The sequence below is a fragment of the Pelophylax lessonae genome, assembly GCF_965119305.1.
Source record: "Pelophylax lessonae genome assembly, chromosome: 3".
Lineage (NCBI taxonomy): Eukaryota > Metazoa > Chordata > Amphibia > Anura > Ranidae > Pelophylax > Pelophylax lessonae.
The window spans coordinates 508,591,747-508,615,791 of record NC_138770.1 but is presented as its reverse complement, the minus strand read 5'-3'; the positions used below and the strand labels follow the sequence as shown (position 1 = coordinate 508,615,791).

General features: G+C 42.5%; 1 protein-coding gene across 1 annotated transcript in view; it reads right to left on the bottom strand.

The window, feature by feature from the left end:
* The window catches only part of YIPF4 (Yip1 domain family member 4), a 74,632-nt gene that overhangs the window by 16,789 nt on the left and 33,798 nt on the right, over nt 1-24,045 (bottom strand). The window contains exons 2-3 of the mRNA XM_082249370.1: nt 19,387-19,540; nt 1,128-1,299 (exon numbers count right to left, since the gene is read on the bottom strand). Of these exons, the coding sequence (XP_082105496.1) occupies nt 1,128-1,299; nt 19,387-19,540 (326 nt within the window). The remainder of the gene's footprint in view (nt 1-1,127; nt 1,300-19,386; nt 19,541-24,045) is intronic.

The following is a 24,045-nucleotide window of genomic DNA, read 5'->3' as shown; positions in this document are numbered from 1 at the left end:
TCATTTAAAATGCTCATCAGTTACTCCTTTTTTTATCCTTCACCATCTCGACAGTGTTTCCTACCAATGTTCCAAAGGTTTCTTTGTGAAAAAAACAGAAAACTAAAACTAGGAAGGCACCTGAGTTTACAATGACCTAATTGGCCACTATCTGAATAGGTAGGCCACTATCTGAACAGGTAGACCACTACTGTGTCCTTGCCATGCTGGTCATCATTGCTGCTCCTACATCATAGAATGTTCTTTATTGATTAATTCTTTGGAAAGTGATCAGCAGTCTGTTATTTTAAGCTATTATGAGACAATGCTAATTATTGTTATGAGCGAATTTTCAATTTTTGGTTTTGAAAATAAGGAATTAAACAAGTCCCTGTTTAAATTAAACCCAAATCTTCCTCCTACTCAGGGTCTATGTAAGAGGGCACAAGTCACCCTCCATGTTAACCCTTAAAAAGGAAAATTTAGCGGAAATGATACACTGGTTTCCAAACAGTTACCACAAACTAAATTCAAGAATATAACGACTCATCAATTATTTACATAATACCCAGGTGTCTTGGGTAGATGTTCACAAAGCTCCTGTAGAGGAAAGAATGTGTTCATATCCTCCATAGAACAGATGTGACCATGTTTTACCTCCTAAATTGGATGCCTCAGCCTGGTAATTTATGATACATGTGCTGCTCAGCTATACATACAGAGATACAAAAACCTGAAGTATTTGTACTGTATTTACTTTAGTGACAAATCTGACTGCACATGTAGTGGCAAAGATCACTTACAAACACAAATTACCAAACAAGAGATTTGCAAGAACGTTTGCGCCTCAGAGTTGAGCCAGTCTGTAGAAATGTTTGCAGGCAGCATCGAATTATCTACTGAAATATGCATGCTGAGGAACATGGAGAGAGTACTAAGTGCAATAAAGTTTGACAATTATCTCTGTAGTAAATGGCTACTGTATGTACAGTAGGTAGATCATTTTTGTTCAGTAAAAACTGATAATTTCCAAAGGAAACAAGCAGTTGACCCTTGCGGTGCAGTCCCACTGCAAGGAAGGATTTTCTAGATTCCTGAGCTTTAAATGCCCAGTAACTTTCCGCATGCACCAACAGAACAGCACTTACTCTAAACTGGCCATAGAGTGAGATCATTGAAAAGAATAAAACAACTGCAAGTGGTCCCCAAAAGTCAGGATTGTCTCGAACTACTTGTCTGTTGAATCCAAGAGATGGCATCGGCATCAGAACACATCGGATTTTGTAGTAAATGTCTTTAAGATCTATGTCCAACTCCTCCCTATAATTAAAGAAAGAACATAATAGTAAAGACATGCACACATAAGAACGTTAATAACAACTCAAAATTGGCATGCCAGTGAATTTAAGAGCTACACCAAACTACATCATCTTTCAAGCAGGAATATGAAGAGTAAGGGAGAAAACTGAAACGGTGTAAAAATCAAATTTACTCAGAACTTGTGTATACAGTTATGTCCTATTGCAAAATATGATGGCCCTATACACAGTCCACACGACGTGAAGGTAACTCCATCTGATCTCAGGGCAGGGTGCATCGGCCTGATAGTTTAAGCTCTTCTGCCCAGATGTCACTTTAACCACCTGACCTCCAGAAGGTTATACCCCCTTGATGACCAAGACATTGTCTGCTATTCAGCACAGGCAATTGCTTGGTTATGCAACACTGTATCCAATTGAAAATTTATATAAAATTTTTTCACACCAATATAGCTTTCTTTTTGTGGTATTTGATCACCATTTTTTATTATTATTATTAATCTAAAAATGAAGAAAAAGGACACTAATACAGTCAATAACACTGTACACTGCAACTGTATGAATAACACTGGCTAAATGACAGGGCAAAGGGTTAACTGGAAGGCAAATGTTAAAATGTGCCTCCGAGAGATCATCTCTCTCTATACACCTACACATACATATAAACGTAAACGCATGCAGTGGTGGCGATACAGGTTGTATATCACCGTGCATGTCCGCGTGAGAGCAATAATTCTAGCACCAGACCTCCTCTTGTAGCACTGAAGGGATACCTAAAGGGGGCTTTTGAAGTGTCTCCTATAAAAAAAAAAAAAAAAATATATGGTACTGAAGTTTAATAGATCGGTATGGAGCGGTGCTTTATCAACATATACAACAGTGAAAAAACATTTATAACATATATATCTATACACAGTATCTCATAAAAGTGAGTACACCCCTCACATTTTTGTAAATATTTTATTATATCTTTTCATGTGACAACACTGAAGAAATTACACCTTTGCTACAATGTAAAGTATTGAGTGTACAGCTTGTATAACAGTGTAAATTTGCTGTCCCCTCAAAATAACTCAACACACAGTCATTAATGTCTAAACCACTGGCAACAAAAGTGAGTACACCCCTAAGTGAAAATGTCCCAAGTGTCAATATTTTGGGTGGCCACCATTATTTTCCAACAAGGTCTTAACCCTCTAGGGCATGGAGGTCACCAAAGCTTCACAGGTTGCCACTGGAGTCCTCTTCCACTCCTCAATGATGACATCGTGGAGCTAGTGGATTTTAGGGACCTTGCGCTCCTCCACCTTCTGTTTGAAGATGCCCCACAGATGCTCAATAGGGTTTGGGTCTGGAGACATGCTTGGCCAATCCATCACCTTTACTCTCAGCTTCTTTAGCAAGGCAGTTGTCATCTTGGAGGTGTTTGGGGTCATTATGTTGGAATACTGCCCTGTGGCCCAGTCTCCGAAGGGAGGTCATCATGCTCTGCTTCAGTATGTCACAGTACATGTTGGCATTCATGGTTCCCTCAATGAAATGTAGCTCCCCAGTGCCGGCAGCACTAATGACACTCCCACCACAATGCTTGACTGTAGGCAAGACACACTTGTCATTGTACTCCTTACCTCATTGCCGCCACACACGCTTTACACCATCTGAACCAAATAGGTTTATCTTGGTCTCATCAGACCACAGGACATGGCTCCAGTAATCCATGTCCTTATTCTGCTTGTCTTCAGCAAACTGTTTGTGGGCTTTCTTGTGCATCATCTATAGAAGAGGCTTCCTTCTGAGACATCAGCCATGCAGACCAATTTGATGCAGTGTGCGGCGTAAGGTCTGAGCACTGACAGGCTGCATATATTTTTTATTTTTTTATTTGGCAGGTACTTTTGTGGAGGGATCTAGGGGTCTAAAAGACCCCAAACCCCTCCTCTGCACTTAAAAGCATTCAAAAATGCCAAGTTTGGCTGTTTTGAATGCGGTCATATTTTTGAATCTGGCACCAGACAGTACCCGGAATTAATGTCTCCCATGACATCAACTAAGGGTTTTTGCATGGAGACCCGATCATAGTCAAATGCGGCTTTGACATACAGCAGGGCGTGGCAGGAAGATGGTGCCGTGAGGAGGCTCGCTGAGGAGCTCCGTGCTCTCTGCAACGGCGTCCGCCCGTAATTAGCGGTTGTCCGGCATATCCCTCCCCGGAAACCTCGCGAGACCAGCGGCTCACCTCGGAGCTCACACACCGCCTCTTAGCGCGGGGACATCCGAAGCCGGGCGGCGTGCAGCTCCGCATGCGGGGGTACGAGTGGCGGCGGAGATATACTATTGAAGCCACGAGGGTACCCCCGCGCTAGATCGGATCTTGACTCCGTGACTAGAGCGGCGAGCGGAGGTGGTGGGAGCCTCACAGAGGATTGAGAGTCTCCTAACCTCCAGCATGCCGAAGGAGCCTCTAGCTGTAGAGGAATGAATGGTGGTGGATTTCCCTCAGAGGCGTAAGTAGAGGAGGATACCTGAACAGTGCTCGTGACCAGCTCATGCAAGCTGGAGAAGTGCCCGGTGCGAGGAGCCAAGGCCTGTCGGTCCGGAGCGTGGATATCTCCACATATTTCCTCCGGGGGTCTCGGAGTGGAGGGGTGGAAGAACGCGCTAGTATGGCGCCAAAGCGACCGGCTGGAAACACCGAGGTGGCGGCAAAAAAGGACGCTAAATGCACAGGTAACAGCAAGGAAATCCAAGAACAACCTATAGGCGGAAAAAGGGATGAGATATCCACAGTATGTGATGAGTGGCCAACAGCACAGTCTCCATCACCTCAAGCCCTGCAAACGCAACCAGAGAGCTGGAAGGAGATCCTAGCCATGATGCCTACTAAGAAGGACTTGATGGAAATAGCTGCAAATATAGTAAGTTCTTTAACTACTGAAATAACCTCTTAAAAGGGACACATTAATAAATTGGATGGCAGGATTGTGGTGGTGGAGAATGGACAAAGTCAGCTAGAGAAGAGAGTGGAACATATTGAGGCTGTTCAGAAATCAATGGCTAATAAATTTATCATGCTACAATTACAACAGGATGACGGGGAGAACAGACAACGGCGGAACAATATACGTCTCAGGGGTCTCTCTGAAGACATCCCAAGTACGGAATTAAGGGGCAAGCTCGGTGAAATATTCAATGGCCTACTGGAACGACCCCTTACAGAGGCCATTGAAATAGACAGAGTCCATAGAGTGAGAGCTCCCCGTAGTGTGGGGGCGGATTTCCCCCGGGACGTATTAGCAAGGATTCATTTTTTTGCTCAAAAAGAACAAATTATGTTGAAAGCGTGGGATAGGGGCCCCTTTGATTACGAAGGGTCAAAGATCAGGATCCTGCCAGACCTTTCTAAGAAGACACTAAGAATGCATGCAGCGGTCAAGCCTTTGCTTGAAGAAATTCGGAAAGCAGGGGCAATTTACCATTGGGGACACCCATTCCACATAAGGATAAAGAAGGGGGACTCTATGTTTATTTTGAGATGGCCTGATCAGTTGCAAGGACTTTTTTCTTTCTTAAAAATACCGCCAATTGAGGTAGCAGATTGGCTAGATGTACCAACAGCGTAGAATAGCTCTAGAGGAATTAAGTAGCATGAGGGAGAGGGTGGATATGCAGATGGGCCGAAGCTGGGATGTGTTGAATAACAGCGGGTCATGTTAATTCAAGTTGATGGGTAGACAGGTGTCAGCTATCTGTTAATTGTAATGGCCGTAATTACGGGGAGGGGGTTTTGCTGGGCCATACATACAAGGGGTTGGGGATAAGGGTTGGAGGGGGGGTGTCATAAGATGGTTTTGGAATTTATAAATTAATGGGTGTTGTGATATATGACAATGTGGTGAGTTGAGATATAATTTATCATTAAGCGCAGCATGATACCCATCCAGAACCCCCCAAATCCAAACCCACCCGATACAGTTGTGTGAGAAGGGCGGACGCCCAGGGACGCACGGACCCTCGGAGGTCCGTTGTTATGATTTTTGTCCCTTGTTTTTTTTTTTTTTCCTCTTTTTTTTTTTTTTTTGTGTGGATGTTGTGTTGCTTGTAAAGGTAGAAAGAAGTCCTCCTCACGGCGCGCATCTTGATTGCCCGCCCAAATAGGATGCGTCTTGGTACGCAAGGTCAAGAGTAGACCAAAGTTAGTCAAACACACTGACACACCGGTAGTGGGGGGAGCGGAAGGCGGAGGGGAGCGGGGAAGGGGATAGGGGGGGGGGGTCACCCCCCTTTTTTTTTTCTTCCTTTTGCTTTCTCCCGGTTTTCTCTTCTCTTGTCCCTTCCCTCTCTCTCTCTCTCTCCTTCTCCCCTCTTCCGCCCTAGTCCCCTCTGTACTATATAGTGGAGTTTTAGTGGGGGGGGGGGGGGGGGGGGAGTCGTGAGATTCCTGCCGGTTTAGTAAGACAGGAACATAAATAAGACAGGGGAAGGACCAGGTAAGTAGGTGGAGGAATGCAAGGTACTAAAATTACGTCCCTAAATGTCAGGGGGCTTTCGACCCCCGAAAAAAGATCACGATTGCTGCTGGATATGAGACGCAGTCGAACACAGATTGCATTTATTCAAGAAACATACTTTAGACATGAAAAAATTCCGAGGTTACACAATAAGAACTTCCCGTGGGCATACCATGCCCCATCCCCAATAGCAAAGTCAAAGGGAGTTAGCATTATTATAGCAAAAGAGGTTGCTTGGACCCATATCGACACGCGCTCAGATCCACAGGGAAGATATTTAATGTTAAAAGGCAAGATTGGGAATAAAATGATCACTTTGGTAAATACATACTTCCCTAACAGTAGCCAGCTGGCATTTTTACTACTTCTGACACCAATAATCCTTGAATTCCAAGAGGGTTCGCTAATTATGGGTGGGGATTTCAATTACGCGGCCGAGCCTATGTTGGATACGTCAATGGGAACGTCACATTTACCATACGCTCGGTTGAAAAAACTCAGCAGGGAGTTGTCCCTGCTTAATTTAATTGACCCCTGGAGAATTATGCATCCAGAGGAGAAAGACTATACGTATTTCTCCCCAATACATAATAGATATTCTAGGATTGATCGGATTTTGATTTCACAGACAGAGCTATCCAGAGTAGTGTCTACTCAGATTGGATCTTTCTCCATGTCGGATCACTCGCCTATTCATATCACAATAAATTTTGAAGCAGGCCCAAAAAGGCCACCGACATGGAGATTGAATGAACTCTTAGTACAATCAGTGGACACAAAAACGGAGATTCAGACAGAATTAGAAAGGTATTTCCAGGAAAACACGAGTGAGCAAGCGACGCCATCAAGCATTTGGGAGGCACACAAGTGTGTCATCAGAGGAGTGATGATACGGTTGGGTACCAAACGCAAACGTGAAAAAGAGAGAGAGATTGCTGAGTTGTTGGCTCAGATAGAGATTTTGAGTTTAGTGCATAAAAAAAACAGTAGCGAAGATACAACTGTCGCCCCTAACGAAGGCCAGGGAAAAACTCAATGAATTGCTATATGAGAAAGTTATGAGATCTCTAGTGGCACAAAAAAGACATTTCTATGAATATTCAGACAAACCGGGGGCGATGTTGGCCCGAGCCTTAAGGGGACCGCAGAAACGAACGGTAATCAACCATATACGAGTAAAGGGGGGACAAAAAATATCTGGAATAGCAGAAATTGCAGAGGAATTCAGCAGATTTTATCAAGGACTATATGACATCGCCTCCTCGGAGCCAGCCAGAGGGGGGGGGGGCTGGCTTCGATGAGGCGATCAAATATATCAAAAATTCGGACATGCGGACATTGGACCCGGACCAGGCGAGCGTGATGGAGGAGAGGATTTCAGAGGAAGAGCTTAAGTGGGCCTTTTCGCAAACAAAACCACACAAAGCCCCCGGCCCAGACGGTTTTTCTTTTCTATATTATAAGCAATTTTTTGAGATCCTAAAAGCTCCTCTATTAGCGCATTTGAATTATATTGGGGAGGGAGGAAGTATGCCAATAGATTCACTACGGGCGTACATCACCCTTATCCACAAAGAAGGGAAGGATGCAACGATATGTGGAAGCTACCGTCCAATCTCCTTGCTGAATTTGGATACCAAGTTATTCGCAAGGATGATTGCGAACCGGCTTCTTCCATACATACCGAGCCTAATCCATTATGATCAGGTGGGGTTTGTCCCTACAAGGGAGGCGAGGGACAATACCACCCGAGCAGTGGACCTAATATACAATGCGCAACGACGGAAAGTGCCAATGATGCTGTTGGCCGTAGACGCCGAGAAGGCTTTTGACAGGGTAGCCTGGAATTTTATCAGGGCCACCCTGACTCATATTGGCCTAGGAGAAAGAATGTTAACTTACATCATGGCATTGTATTCTAGGCCCTCGGCGGCGGTTAGGGTAAATGGGTGGGATTCTGACTTCTTTCAGATTAAAAACGGCACTCGCCAGGGATGCCCTCTGTCCCCATTGATTTTTATTCTTGCGCTAGAGCCCCTTTTATGGAATATACGTCAAAATGCGGAAATAGCGGGACCCAATGTGGCAAAGGGACAACACAAGGTGGCAGCGTATGCAGACGATCTGCTATTTTTTGTGACAGAGCCCGAAAAAACACTCCCACAAATACTAGACGCTATCAGTAAACATGGAGAGGTATCCTTTTTTTAAAATAAACATATCTAAATCATCGGCATTAAACGTCTCCATACCTGCAGGAAAATATAAGAACTTGCGGCAATGTTTCCCTTTCCAGTGGAATAATCAATCAATAGAATACTTAGGAATACATATTACTTCAAATCCTTCGGATTTGTTTGAGGTAAATTTCTCCCCACTTCTGAAGACACTGAGGACTGATGTACAGAAATGGCAGACATTGGTATTGTCATGGTTCGGCCGATGTAGTGCTTTAAAAATGAATGTGTTGCCCTGACTTTTGTACGTTATACAAGCTGTGCCAATTACAATACCAATGGCTTTCTTTGTTCAGGTTAAGAGATTATTTCGAAATTTTATCTGGGCTAAAAAATCTCCCCATATAGGGATGCAGATCTTAACCCTCCCGAAGGCAAAGAGAGGGGTGGGATTGCCTGACCTGTTACGGTACTATAGGGCAGCCCATCTTATGAGGGTGTATGATTGGCACTGTAACCAATCACACAAACAGTGGGCACACATGGAAAGAGAGATTATGAATTCTCCTACACCATTGGCCCCATGGACTCCCATTCTGAAAACAGATAAAATACTTTCCCACCCGACAATAGGGGCAACGCTACATATAGCAACAAAACTACAAAACCATCAAGCAGTAGCACCTTCGATCTCACCCTTGACGCCGTTGGTAGGAAATTCCTCTTTTATCCCTGGGAATACCAACGGGAAAATCATAGAGCTAGCCAAGGCAGGTAGAGCACGTCTGAGGGACGTATGGACTCAAAATGATCCACCAACTACTGAAGAGATAATGACATGGCCCGAAGGGAAGTTGGACATTTTTAGTGCATTCCAAATCAGACACTATTGTAAACAGTTACAAAATAGGGGGTATATCCCAAAGTCATTAACACCATTTGAGTCTTTATGTGAGGGTGGGGAGCGAATTCCGCATGTACTATCTTATATGTACTCGCTTTTAGGGGGTACACAGGACTTACACCGCCCGAGTTTTGTGCAGAAATGGGAGAAAGATCTTGCTGTCTCTCTCAATCAACAACAAGTAAACAAAATCCTCAGACTCGCTCATAAAGCATCAATTGCCAGCAGATATCAGGAGATTAGTTATAAAGTATTAACCAGATGGTATAGGGTGCCGAGGATCCTGCACAAAATGGATCGAAAACACTCGGACAAATGTTGGCGATGCGGAGAAGTGGGGGGGACTTTGTTACACATATTTTGGTCATGCTCAGCAATTGGGGAGTTTTGGAACGAGGTGGCCCGAATAATTGAGAAATTAACAATAATTAAGGTAAGAGAAGATCCGGCATTGTGCCTACTACATTGTACGAGTAATTCTATTAAAAGATATAGAAATTCTATTTTGATACATTTATTGAACGCAGCGAAGGCTTGTATACCAGCTATGTGGGGACAGACACAGAGCCCAACAGTACGCTTGTGGCTCTCCAAAATAAGGGAGATTCAGAGGATGGAATCATTAACTGCAGCACGGTTAAGTATGGAAGAGCGACATAGGGTACGATGGCAACCCTGGACGCTGTTCACATGCTCAGAGGAATACTTACAGGCAGTAGGTTAGGGGGGCGGGCGCGGGGGGGGGGGGGGGAGGTGGTATGGAGAGGGCGGGTGAGAGGTCATTTTTATTTTAATTTTAACTTTCTTATTTTTTTTTTTCTCTTCTTTCCTCCTTTCTCCCGCGATCTTCTGTCTTGCTCTCTCTATACCTGGTGTGACAGTGGAGGAGGTAGCTCTGGGAGGTTTGACAATTAGGCGGGTTATCCGGAATATATGTTGTGTATGTCTTGTCTGGGATAGGGATTTTTCTCCCCCCATCCCCCTTTTTTTTTTTTTTTTTCCTCTCCTCTCTTCCTCTCTCCCTCCGTCAAGGACGGGGGAGGAGGAAGGGGGAGGACTGTCTTCCTTGTGCCGAGGAGGAACGATTTCTTTTTTTTTTTTTTTGGTAGTAGCTCACGGAGGAGTTTGGATTTGTGCGGTCTGGTGACATGGGAAGAAAAAAAAAAAAAAACAGAATCATAAAAAAAAAATGCGGCTTTGAACGGGTCTTCGGCAGCCGTGCAGGCTGGTCGCTCGGGTCTCCCGTCCCACCGAGCCGGAAAGGCGGAGGGAGGGGGGGGACATCCCCTTCCGCTCCTCAGCCGCATTGGTTGTCATTACAAGACAGCCGACCGTTGGCTATGGACGCCGCTACGGGGGTGATGCCTCTAGCTGCAGGCATCAATACGTTACAAGCACTTTCCCGAAATATCGGCAATATATTATATATATACACCCATACATACATACATACATACATACATACATACATACACTGTACTCGCACAGAACCTGGCCAACTTCTCTCCCTGAACGAAAAAAAGAGCTCAGGGAAAAAGAAACCGGACCGATCCGGTGTGTTCGGTTTACAAATACACAGTGGTTTGGGCTGTGATTGTTTACAGCAGATCAGCAGGTAAACAGCCTAAGTGCAGGTTCACACTAATGCGATCACAGACATCGCACTACTCCTAAAATCACACGCGATGTCTGTGCGGTGCGAGTTCATCCATTCAGTTTATATGGCTGAATTCGCACCGCAATCGCAGAGAACACGACCAGGACCCTTTTTTGGTCCGCAGCAGAATCGGATCGCATGGTGGTTCACACCAGTGCGATCCGATTCCTGTGCGAACTGTCAGATCTCACTGCGATATGCGATCTGATCTGGGGGTGTCGTTTACTTTGAATTGACACCCCTAGCATATCGCATATGGCAGTGTGAACCGCCTGTGCTGCGGATGCGATGCGGGAACACGCAGCATATTCGCAGTGTTCCCGCATCGCAAAAGTGTGAACCGGCACTAAATCATCGGCTATAACAACCTGACAGACTCGTGCTGTGCCCAACAACAGCACAGATCAGCAGAGGGGTGCCTGAAAACCAGGAAATAACCTGCGACATACCCGTATGTCATTTAGCCTGGAGCTGCCACCTGCCCGTAGTACATTTATTGCGAGTGGCTAAATAGTGCAGAACAATCTCGGTTCTCAAGCTCAATTTTATAAGATCACATAACCTAGCTTTCCCCCAAGCGCTTTCACGTTCCTGAGAAAAAACAGGCGAAGGCAGAAAAAACAGTGGTAGAAGGTTAAATATTTAAATGCTTGCAAAGAGCAGTCAAAATTAGAATAAAATGTTAGTATTTTGTGCATAGTTTAGCCCAATTCCTACAAACTTCCCCTGTAATATGTTGTAACTTTGCTTTTCACAATTTTGTCATCTCTTCCTACATTCTCTTTACCTTACTACTCTTCTCCACCCCACAGTATTCGCCGCGGGAATCACCCTTACAGTGCGGCGGAAGAGGTCCCCCGCCTGCTTACCGGACCCGCTGGCAGCGGGGAAAACGATCCGGTCCCGGATCCTCTTAGACAGGAAGTCGAGTGAGGGCAAGATGGCCCTCACTCGACTCTATGGTCTTGGAGGACCGGAGCGACGTCAAATGTCATTGCCTAGCAACCGTCTTAAAGAGCCGATTTTTTTTTAACCTTTTTTTTTTTTTTTTTTTTCTTTTCTAGTGTACTTGTGAGGTCTTTTTGACCCCAGATCTCACAATAAAGGAGGTTCTGTCATGCCTATTTATATTACAAGTAATGTTTTACATTCCTTGTAATAGGAATAAAAATCACTTTTTTTTTTTTTTTCTTTTTAAACGGTGTAAAAATAAAAAAAAATGAAAGTGCCCTGTCCCCGTTAGCTCACGCACAGAAGCGAACGCATACAGAAGCCCTGCCCACATAAGTAAACCGTGTTCAAACCACACATGTGAGGTATCGCCGCAATCGTTAGAGCGAGAGCAAACCTCCTCTGTAACTCTAAGCTGGTAACCTGTAAAAATGTTTAAAGTGTCGCCTATGGGATTTTTAAGCACCAAAGTTTGTCGCCATTCTGCGAGCGTGCGCAATATTGAAGCATGACATGTTGGGTATCTATTTACTCAGTGTAACATTATCTTTTACATTATGGGAAAAAAATTGGGCTAACTTTACTGTTTCTTATTTTTTTTTAATTAAAAAAGTGAATTTAAAAAAAAAAAAAAAACTGCGCTTGGAAGACCGCTGCGCAAATACGGTGTGATAAAAAATGTTTGGGGGTTCCAAGTAGTTTTCTAGTTAGAAAAAAAAAAAAAAAAAAAACGTATTTTAGCTTGTAACACCAAGTGTCAAAAATAGGCTTGGTCTTAAAGTGGTTAACCTACTTGCAGTTACTGAAACCTGGCTTCAGAAATCTTAAAGCGGATCTTCACTGCATCTGAGCACCACAAACCAAAAGCGCTATTTAATTTATTTTCATTATTCAAAGCAAACTCCCCATCCATCCACGTCTCTGTGCTTTATTTTGCTGAGAAATCGCTTTGAAAATCACCCCCTAGCATTTATGGCCGTGGCATTTACTTCCTGCCCTTAGCTCAAGTATGCATACAAGAAACCAGGAAGTAACTGAAGAAATGTAAAAAAAAAAAAAAAAAAAAAAGTTTTAAACAGGAAAGAATATATTCTATTTATTTCCTATGTATTTACTAATGCTAGCAGCATTAGGATTAAAAATAATCAATGTTAAATTGGGAGAGTAAAGCCCATGCACACGATGAAAAAAAAAAAAAAAAACCCTGGAAGTAACATTGTGTACGATGAACGTGTGAACATAATGTCCAATTTTCGTTTAAATTAGTACAGTTTTCGTCTGGAAAAAAAAAAAAACAACATAACAGCAAGGCGGGGCGTGCTCAAAAACGAAAAAATACATACAAAACAAATTCAAAAACACATTATATCACTTCTGAAGTTGTATACTGGCATATGAAAATGTTCATATATTGAGGAACCTCTTCACTTTCAATAGGAGACTAGCATGCAACAAAAAACAGATGAATATTTGTCCGATAAATCGTATTGGGTGTACGAGGCTTTACTTTACCTCTCCACCTGCACTCTCATGTCCACTGGACTCACCCAGGACCAGTGAAAGAAAGGGAGGTTGAGTTGGAATCCTCCCATAACTAGAGAGCACTTTTCAAGTTCGTCATACACCCCACTCTCCAATCATCTCCTCTTTTGAAGCCGAATTAATTTTTTCTCCACAGATTCGCTTAGGGGTGTGGTAATTTTTCTGCTTCACGAACAGGTGTGCTTCCTTGACGATTTCTCTGCATGGCTACCCTAAACTTCACAAATACCATTGATTCAACATCTGTGAGGTCTCCTATGGCCACACCCTTGAACTTTTATTTTCATAGTCTCTCCCACAATCCTTTTAGTACAGAGGGGGCTCCTAAACTTTTTTTTTTTTTTTTTTATGCCTACCTAACCATCTGTCCTCTGGACCACACATATTGACCACCGGGGTGGGAGGGGGGTTGGGGGCATTACCGCTGTCTGCACATCCCAATTGTCCTGGCACTCACACTGCTCCTCACCAGCAGCTCTCACCATCCTCAGCCGCCTCCTCCTGCAAATCCTGCCACCCACTACAAGTCCAAACCGACTTGTTCTGCTCTCCATGTCACTGCTCCTCCCCTGTAGCTTTCACCATGTTTAGCCTCCAAGTCCGGGCGCCAACTGAGAGTCCAAGCCGACACTTGTTTTGCTGGCACTGCCACGGATGTTCACAATACCCACAAAAAGAAAGAAGAGGAGGGGGGGGGGGAATGCCACTCTATGCACACCCCTCCCTGGGGGCGCTGCTTCTCATTAGTGCAGACAACTGTGTCACTATGAAATATAGAGGGCCTTATTGGAGGAGGCAGTGGGAGGTGGAGAAAATAGGAAGGAGGTAGAGTGACATACCTAGGGTGGTAGGATCCTAAACAGCCAGTGTTGTTTTTTACGTGTATTGTATATAGCCACAAGTAGAAGGGCTACCTATAGCGCTTGCTGTGAATAAATGGGGCTAGGTAAAGTGCTTAACCAGTGCAAAATATTATATCAAAGGGATGGATAACAATTGGAACAAGAGGCCTAAGTTGCTGTATTTGCAGATTATCTGTAAGATCTAGTAGTGCAAATCAAAAATCAAAAAGGCAAAGTTCACGGGTGACTAAAAGTACAAATTTTACAGTAGTAAGTGTTCAATAAATACTCACAAAAGTTCATAAAAATCCTTATAAAGTTCATGGGTGACTTGAAGTGCAAATTAGGCAGGTATTTTTTGGGTGGAAATAAAGCCCAGGTGCTCTGTGCTCAGCTTCCAAACGGTCAGGTGATACTTGTTTCCACCGTGGAGGGTAGTAAAAAAAAAAACACTCACCTGAATGAATGGGTCTTATATACCGTATAGTATTAAGACCGGGTACCGCTTGTTTGGCTTTGGCCACCTGGACCAGGGTAGGTTCCGCTAAGGGTTGTAGTGCTCCAATCCTCCGGACTGGCACCTCCTAATTTATCTCCATCGGTAGGTCCAGCCCAGTTATAGAATAAAAAGAAGGCTCCGTATAGTGTGATATTGTTTCAAGAGCTTTTATTTGACTTTCAGAATACACGGGTAGTAAAAACAATAAAAACGCCAGCAGGAAGGAGCCCACGAGTGGAGAGAGGCGAATACCGTTGCGCTTTCCAGTCGGTTCCCGTGACATAGACAGCGTGCGTTTCATCAGAACGTTCACGTCTTCAGAGGAAGACCTCAACGTTATGATGAAACGCGTGTAAGGTGGAACGCACGCTGTCTACGTCACGGGAGCCGAGTGGAAATCGCAACGGTATTTGCCGCTCTCCACTCGCGGGCTCCTTCCTGCTGGCGTTTTTATTGTTTTTACTACCCTTGTATTCTGAAAGTCAAATAAAAGCTCTTGAAACAATATCACACTATATGGAGCCTTCTTTTTATTCTAGAACCGGGCCGAACCTACGGATGGAGGTAAACTAGGAGGTGACAGCCCGGAGGATTGGGGGTGTGTTGTTTTACTACCCTCCACGATGGAAACAAGTATAATCACCTGGCCGTTTGGAAGCTGAGCACAGAGCACCTGCACTTTATTTCCACCCAAGAAATACCTGCCTAATTTTTGAGTATTTATTGAACACTTACCACTGTAAAATTTGCACTTTTAGTCACCCATGAACTTTGCCTTTTGATTTTTATGAGGATTTTCATAGGATTTTTTCTGGATCACTACAATTATGCACTGATATGTAATTCAGCCTTATTATTGTATTTAGATCATGTCCCACTGAGCACCTTGCCTTCAATAATTATCTAACACCTTATCAAGCACTATAGAGGTATCCATAAAAAAGCAACTACTATTTATTGCATATGTGCTGCATCTAATGCAACTCTTCAGGTGTACTCATCTCATGGGACAACTTTGTATCCATTTATTTTTTGCCTCACTGTTACCACACCCAGCACCTTAGAACTATTCACACACACGCACACACACACACACACATACATACATACAGTGCCTTGCAAAAGTATTCGGCCCCCTTGAACTTTGCGACCTTTTGCCACATTTCAGGCTTCAAACATAAAGATATAAAACTGTAATTTTTTGTGAAGGATCAACAACAAGTGGGACACAATCATGAAGTGGAACAAAATGTATTGGATATTTCAAACTTTGTTAACAAATACAAAACTGAAAAATTGGGCGTGCAAAATAATTCTGCCCATTTACTTTCAGTGCAGAAAACTCTCCAGAAGTTCAGTGAGGATCTCTGAATGATCCAATGTTGACCTAAATGACTAATGATGATAAATAGAATCCACCTGTGTGTAATCAAGTCTCTGTATAAATGCACCTGCACTGTGATAGTCTCAGAGGTCAGTTTAAAGCGCAGAGAGCATCATGAAGAACAAGGAACACACCAGGCAGGTCCGAGATACTGTTGTGGAGAAGTTTAAAGCCGAATTTGGATACAAAAAGATTTCCCAAGCTTTAAACATCCCAAGGAGCACTGTGCAAGCGATAATATTGAAATGGAAGGAGTATCAGACCACTGCAAATCTACGAAGACCTGGCCGTCCCTCTAAACTTTCAGCTCATACAAGGAGAAGACTGATCAGAGATGCAGCCAAGAGGCCGATGATCACTCTGGATGAACTGCAGAGATCTACAGCTGAGGTGGGAGACTCTGCCCATAGGACAACAATCAGTCGTATACTGCACAAATCTGGCCTTTATGGAAGAGTGGCAAGAAGAAAGCCATTTCTTAAAGATATCCATAAAAAGTGTCGTTTAAAGTTTGCCACCTGGGAGACACACCAAACATGTGGAAGAAGGTGCTCTGGTCAGATGAAACCAAAATCGAACTTTTTGGCAACAATGCAAAATTTTATGTTTGGCGTAAAAGCAGCACAGCTCATCACCCTGAACACACCATCCCCACTGTCAAACAGTGGTAGCAGCATCATGGTTTGGGCCTGCTTTTCTTCAGCAGGGACAGGGAAGATGGTTAAAATTGATGGGAAGATGGATGGAGCCAAATACAGGACCATTCTGGAAGAAAACCTGATAGAGTCTGCAAAAGACCTGAGACTGGGACGGAGATTTGTCTTCCAACAAGACAATGATCCAAAACATAAAGCAAAATCTACAATGGAATGGTTCACAAATAAACATATCCAGGTGTTAGAATGGCCAAGTCAAAGTCCAGACCTGAATCCAATCGAGAATCTGTGGAAAGAACTGAAAACTGCTGTCCACAAACGCTCTCCATCCAACCTCACTGAGCTCGAGCTGTTTTGCAAGGAGGAATGGGCAAAAATTTCAGTCTCTCGATGTGCAAAACTGATAGAGACATACCCCAAGCGACTTACAGCTGTAATCGCAGCAAAAGGTGGCGCTACAAAGTATTAACTTAAGGGGGCTGAATAAATTTGCACGCCCAATTTTTCTGTTTTTTATTTGTTAAATAAGTTTGAAATATCCAATAAATTTCGTTCCACTTCATAATTGTGTCCCACTTGTTGTTGATTCTTCACAAAAAATTACAGTTTTATATCTTTATGTTTGAAGCCTGAAATGTGGCAAAAGGTCGCAAAGTTCAAGGGGGCTGAATACTTTCGCAGGGCACTGTACATATACATATATATATATATATATATATATATATATATATATATATATATATATATATATATATATATGCGCACTACTAGATCTTACAGATAATCTACAAATACAGCAACTTAGGCCTCTTGTTCAAATTGTTATCCATCCCTTTGGTATAATATTTTGCACTGGTTAAGCACTTTACCTAGCCCCATTTATTCACAGCAAGTGCTATAGGTAGCCCTTCTACTTGTGACTATATACAATACACCTTTACCCTTTCTATAGCAGCTGCATTTGATAGATATTTAATATAAAAAAACGTTCTCTTAAATACCATTTAACCCACTGGCGCGGGGGATATACTTCCAAGTATATATACCCTTTGTTCTTATTTACGCCTATATGGCTGTATCCTCCTGTGCATGTACTATAGTTATGAGGCATACAGGTGAAACTTACTGTAGATACATTTTTAATGGATCTGTACTTAGCACTGCAGTACTCATCTTTGCACAGCAGTGTGCATGGTTTTAGACAACAATGCATCTGATTACAGATCCATAAAACAATGGTGTTTTTACTCCCATGTGCAAGCAGCCTCAGGGCTCATGCACACAGATCTTCTAAAAATGCCAGCAGCGTTGCAACGTTAAAAATGCGAGTTTTTACATTAGCGTTTTGCCGTGTTTTAATTAGAAAGAAAACACTAGCAATGGAACCAAAAATGCCAGTTAGCAGCGTTTTACATCTTTTACTGGTGTAAGAGCGTTTTTTTACAGTTCAAAAACTCCATTCAAAACCCACTAGTTCTGGGGGGTTTTCCCAGCCAGAAAACACTGGTAACAGCTGGTGCGTGCATGGACACATAGGATAACATGCTGGGGAGTTTACTGGCTGTAGGAAATAAAAAAAAAAGCCAGAAGCCAAAAAAGCAGCAGCTGTAAAAACCTCCAGTGTGCATTAAGCCTTCTAGTTTGCATCTTACCCTGTATACTGGCATCCTCCCCTCTAAAACATGCATTGGTTATTCCCATATTTTAAAAAGACCTCGCTGGACCCCACCAGTCTGAACAACCCAAGACCCATCTCCTTGCTTTAATGAGCGTCCAAACTTCTACAATCACCTAGTCTATAACCATCTGAGCTGATACTTCACTAATCACAACCTCCTTGATCCCTTAAGGTCTTGCTTTCACCAGCAACTTTCCACTCCAACTGCCTTACTAAAATGATTTAGTGACTTACTAACCATTAAAACCAATAGCAGCTTCTCTGTAGTCATACTAGTCCTTTTTGCAGCTTTTCAAACAGTTGACTAACCCCTAATTTGACAAAAAATTTAGCTCATGAAATATGCTCCCTATGCCCCCCTTCCCACTTTTCCATTGCATCCAATAAGACAACTTTCAGTTCTTCCTCTCAAGGGTGCTAGGTTTAATCCTTGACCTGGACCTCTCCTTTCAGCCCCCACATACAATCCAAACAAATCTTGATGCCTTCACCTCTGCAATATTTCCAAAATATGGCACTTAACTAATTACACCACCAAGCAACAAATGTACTCCCTTTGTTAGCAGCAGTGGGGGAAGCTGTAATTATTGTTCAGGACTAGAACAGCTTCTTTTAAAAAACACATGTAAAATCAGACATGCTTGTTGTACCCAAGTTGATTGATCGATAAGCTTGGGTACATTAAGCCTGCCCATACATGATTCAAATCAAAGGCAGGCTTTAGCTCCCACAAGCAGGGTACTACTGATCCTCTTGACTTGAATTGTATGGTCATTGTACGGTCTCTCCCTTATATATCGAAAGGCTCGGTTAATGCTTCAAAAGTCCTAGATATTATTAACAATAATATTATTTATTAACACAAATACTACTTCTTATTCTTATTAAATGCATAAAAATGTTGCATTTTAACACATTTTATGTTTTTTCGACCCTCTGAGAAATTAATGAGAAAATGCACATCACAAAAATGAGTGTTCATGTGGTCATGTAGTGGAAACCTATGCATTGCAGCTATGCAAAAACCGGATATACAGCATTTTTACGCATTGTAAGTGATAAACCGGTCCACTGTAAAAAAATATACAGAAAAACATACAAATAATGCAAGTTTGGTGATTTTCTTTTTTTTTTAGCACATCTGCATTGTTAAATGTTTCTCCACCACTTTGCATGACATAAGCAGAATATGCTAAACAGCACGTACAAGCTTGTACATGAAAATGCAAGCAGTGATGTGTGAAAGTGCCCTTAATCTCAAAGCAAAAAAATTCAATGCAAAATACATACAGTAAAGGCTTATTATCTTCAGGGTCATTTTCCTCGACTTCCAATAACCATCCATAACCTCTCTGGCGAAGAAATGTGGTGGCTGTTGACTCTTTGGTGAAGTCTCCACCAACGTTTAACTTAACATCAGGCGCCGCTATTGACCCAGTTAGATCTGTTTGGGAAAAAAAACAAACATTCGTAAGATAAATTCCTAAAACCAATAAACATATCTGGCTAACATGAAAATACATATACAATAAACACAAAAATAAATCCAATTCCGATGAGGCTACAACTGCTTGCAGAAGATAAACACCAGATCAGTTGCACAGTGGGTAAAGAAAAAGAATCACCCCCCCCCCCCATTTTGAAATAAATCACATTTTGTTGCTTTGCAGCTTGAAATGAAGACCAGCACAGTTTTTGTTTTATCCAGCTGTATTTACTCAGTGCAACTTATAACATCCAAGTGAAAGATATAACACCAACATGTTAGAAAAAAAAAAAAAAAAACAAAAAAAAAAACACATAAAAAAAAAAACAGAATCAATGAGTTGAAAAAGGATCACCCCCTTGGGTCAGTATTTTGTTGAACCACTTTTTGCTTTACTTACAGCCTCAAGTCCCTGTTCACATTGGAGCGACTTGTCGTTCAATTTGACAGGTCAAATCGCATGGCAAGTCGCATCCTATTGCCAGCAATGGCGCTGTTCAAATCAGTGCCACACTGACTTTGCGGTGTCACGCTGATTTGAAAGAATAGTACATGCACTACTTTTGGCGAGGGCAGTAGATTTTCCTCAAAACCGAATTTGAAGGTATTTTGCCCCATCCATTTTTCCTTCTATCGTGACAAGTGCTCCAGTCCCTGCTGCAGGAAAATACTCCCATAACAGGATATTACCCCCTTCAAGCTTTACTGTAGGAATGGTGTTATTTGGATGGTGAGCTGTATTGGATTTGCTCCAGACATATCATTTGGTGTTGAGGCCAAATACATTTTAGTCTTGTCTGACCACAATACCTTTTTCCATGTGGCCTTAGAATCTTTAAGGCGCGTTTTGGCAAAGCTCATTTGTTACTGCATGTGGCCTTTCTTGAGTAGCAAGTGATTTTCAGGAAGGGGGGGACCCTTTTTCCAACTCTGTGATTCTGTTTTTGATTTATTTTTTTCCTGAAATATGTAGCATCCTCCTAGGTAGGTGCTAGTGAGTACAGTTTTTGACTCTGTCTGCCTATCGGAGGAGCAGCAGGCAAATCTATATTGCTTTTTGCCTACCAGAGAACAGGATTTGTGAGTTAGGTCTGCTCAGTGTGTGATTTAATGGGTCTAGATAGTGTTTCACACTGGTCCAATAGGGAGGCATGTTGGGACAGTGGGAGGAAACTTGACCAATCGGTACACAGGCTTTGATACAGTCCCAGTGATTGGCAGAGACCAGCTATCTCAGTGCATTATGGGATACTGTATAAAAGCAAGGAGCACATGTGCTCCGGGGTATTTGGCTGGTGAGCAGAGTCCCGGAGGGAGGATAGTGGCTGCCTACTCCTCTGTAGTGGTGGCACGTGGTCCCAGGCGGTCGGCCTGGAGATCAAAGGAACTGAACGCAGAGGTCCAGGAGAACTGACTAGAGAGGTAAAGACACTGGAGACCCTTGAAAACCAGTATTGTAAATACAGGGGTTTCAAGGGGCCTGACCTGAGGGGGGCCACCCCGGAGTAGGATAGAGGACAGGTGTCAGTGTGTCCAGTGAAAGGGGATACTAGGAGAGTATCCTAAAGAGAATTAGTTCATCAAGTGTTCTGGATAGAGATTTAACCCAAATTCACCTAGTCGCAGGGTGAATCAGCAGCCTGGCTGCATCAGACAGGAGTCCTCATATCTTGTGAATAGTAAATCTGGAGTATCCCACTATTCCCTTCTCCCAGCCTATTTAAAATAAAACACAAAAACAACTACAAACCCCTGGACTGATCATTGACTGAGCCAAGAAGTAAAGTGTTAAATTGTGAGTACCAGAGTTGCTAACGGTAACCTAGGGGGACCCAAGAGTTCAATATCCAGCAGCCCTCAAGGGGGCAGTGCTACACATAAAATGCTACTGTTTAATGCAGCACATTTGGGTAAAGTCCGATTAGCCAATGAAGTTTCTTAAAGTGATTGTAAACGATCACCTTGTAAAACTATTTTGTTTAAAACAGAAATGAAAAAGGCAAAACATTTGTGTATAGATGTAAAAATAACATTATAAAAAAAAGAAAAAAAAAAAAAAAGAAGAGGGAAAAAAAAAGTATTTATAAAAGTGATCACATTCCCTGTGTTCCCTCTGTTCTCAACTGCATAAGAACTGGGGGGGAACCGTACACTGAGCTTCCCAGTGAATGGCTGTGCAGTGGAGGTGTTTCAGGACAAGCCTGATCATTACAGGAGAGCAGGCTGAGTTCCAAGCATAGCTAGAGAACTGACCATGGTGTGTTCTCCTGCTTAGTGTGGTGGGTTTTTATAGGCAATACAAAGAGAATAGGATACCTTTTCATACTAGCACATGGTACAGCAGGCACATAATCAGGAATATGAAATGTTGGGGTAACAAACAATTTAAGCCTATAAATAACTCTGAAAAAATGCATTACTTAATATAGCAGTAGATTACAATAAAGACAATGCTTGTAAAGGGGATCATCTTGCTTTTTCAAGATATACAGCTGTCATTCACTTTTAGTTAAAAAAAAAAAAATGCTCAGCTTCTGTCCAGAACTTTAGTGAGGCTGTATGAGTTTGCGTACGTGACTCATCCGTTTTTTGTAGAATATCAGCTCGAGTTTGGGGCAAGAAAGCCTACGACTCCTCACAAATCTAGAATATCAGCGCCTGTTCAGGGCAGGGAAGTCTACCACTCATTACAAATGTCAGCATTTACTTCATTACAAGGTGTAGCTTTTTGCTTTCAGAATTGGTTTCTAAAGGCAATAGCATTTTCTTCGATGCACCTTCTTCAGAAACATTGTTTTAGATCTCTTTTTTTTTCCCCACAAAATTTATCTTTTATTGTCGACCTTAATGTCTTATGAATGATTTTTGCTTTATGGAGGCATATAGGGCTCGGCAGAAGAGTTGTATTGTTGGAAGTTGTATTTGCAAAAAGTTTAAATTATGTTTTATTGAACTTTCCTAAACCTAAAAATCTAAGTATTACATTGGGTACTTAGATGTTTTCAGGAAGCAACCAGCCCCTCCCATGAGTCAGGATCCGCTTGCTTTGTACATAGAAGTACAAAGTGATGACAACCACTGGTGGCCAAAAGGTACGCAATGAAAATAAAAAAAAAGGTTTTATTTAACTTTTTTATTTTTTGCTTGAAAAATACTTAGAACCCCCAAACATACATACATACAAACATTTTTTTTTTTTTTGGCAGAGACCCTAGAGAATAAAATGGCGATAGTTGCAATTTTTTTATGTCACACGGTATTTGCGCAGCGGTTTTTCAAAGGATTTTTTTGGGGAAATATACACTTAAATGAATTAAAAAAAAAAAAAAAAACGAATAAAGATGATGTTATGCCGAGTAGATGCCGAACATGTCACGCTTTAAAAATTGTGTGGAATGGGGGAAAAAAATTGATTTTTGACTTGATTTTACCGTAAAATACTCTTCTCTAAAGTTCACTGACAGACGCAGCTCCATATTCTTCTTAACAATTGGGTTATGCAGCCCCCTTCAGAAGGACACTAGGCTGAGAAAAAAAAAAAAAGCCTTTACCATGCCTATGGAGCAATCCCTGAAGGCATACACCCACTCTCTGCCATACGATTCAGTTGTGTTGCATGCAGTGTGTTACGGACCGTTTCAGCAGACAAGGGGTTAAAATCCGTTTAGGCGCTATGCCCCTTTCTGAGAGACAAGCACAGCTACTGCAGAACACCAAACTCCCGGACTGGATACAAAATAGCACTCCAACCTGGAACCTCACGAATAGCTGCTAGCAGATGAACAGGAAAAGCATACATCCATCAGCTTACACTCCTAGCAATCAGTCTCCAACAGCATACAGTGAATCCCCCCAAGAACGAGACAAAGCTCAGAGTTGAGGGTAAAACAGGAACAACATGAACATTTATTGGAAGAACACAGCACACTTATATACAGAAATTGGAACATCCTTCCCCAACAACCGCTTTCCCATTGGTCAATTGCACAGTACCTGCAGTCCCCCATAAGGTCCTCTCCAGAATGCAAATGAGGGCTCGAAAATGAGTCAGTAGTGATTGGTCAGATAGCTTGACCAGGAGGGCTGCTATGCAAATGAGGACTTGAAAATGAGTCAACAGGGATTGGTCAGATAGCTTTGAACAATGCAAGGAGACAGAAGCCCCAGGGGGCAATCAATGTAAACTATAGTCAGACACAGAACAATGGTTCCCTAACGAGCCCTCAATACACATTACTCTGAGTGTCAATACCTCCCTTAGCAGACAACAGGTGAGGTCATTAGCACACCTGACAAAAGGTGAATGGGGAGCCACCTTAGTCAGCCCGTCTCCTCAGAACTTCCTGTAATGACCATATTAGGAGTTGACTTCCTGTTCAGAGAGCTCATGGCAAATGGGAACAAAAATCTTCATATTACAAGGGAGACATTATTCTTGAATAGGACTGTCCCATTTGTAGTAG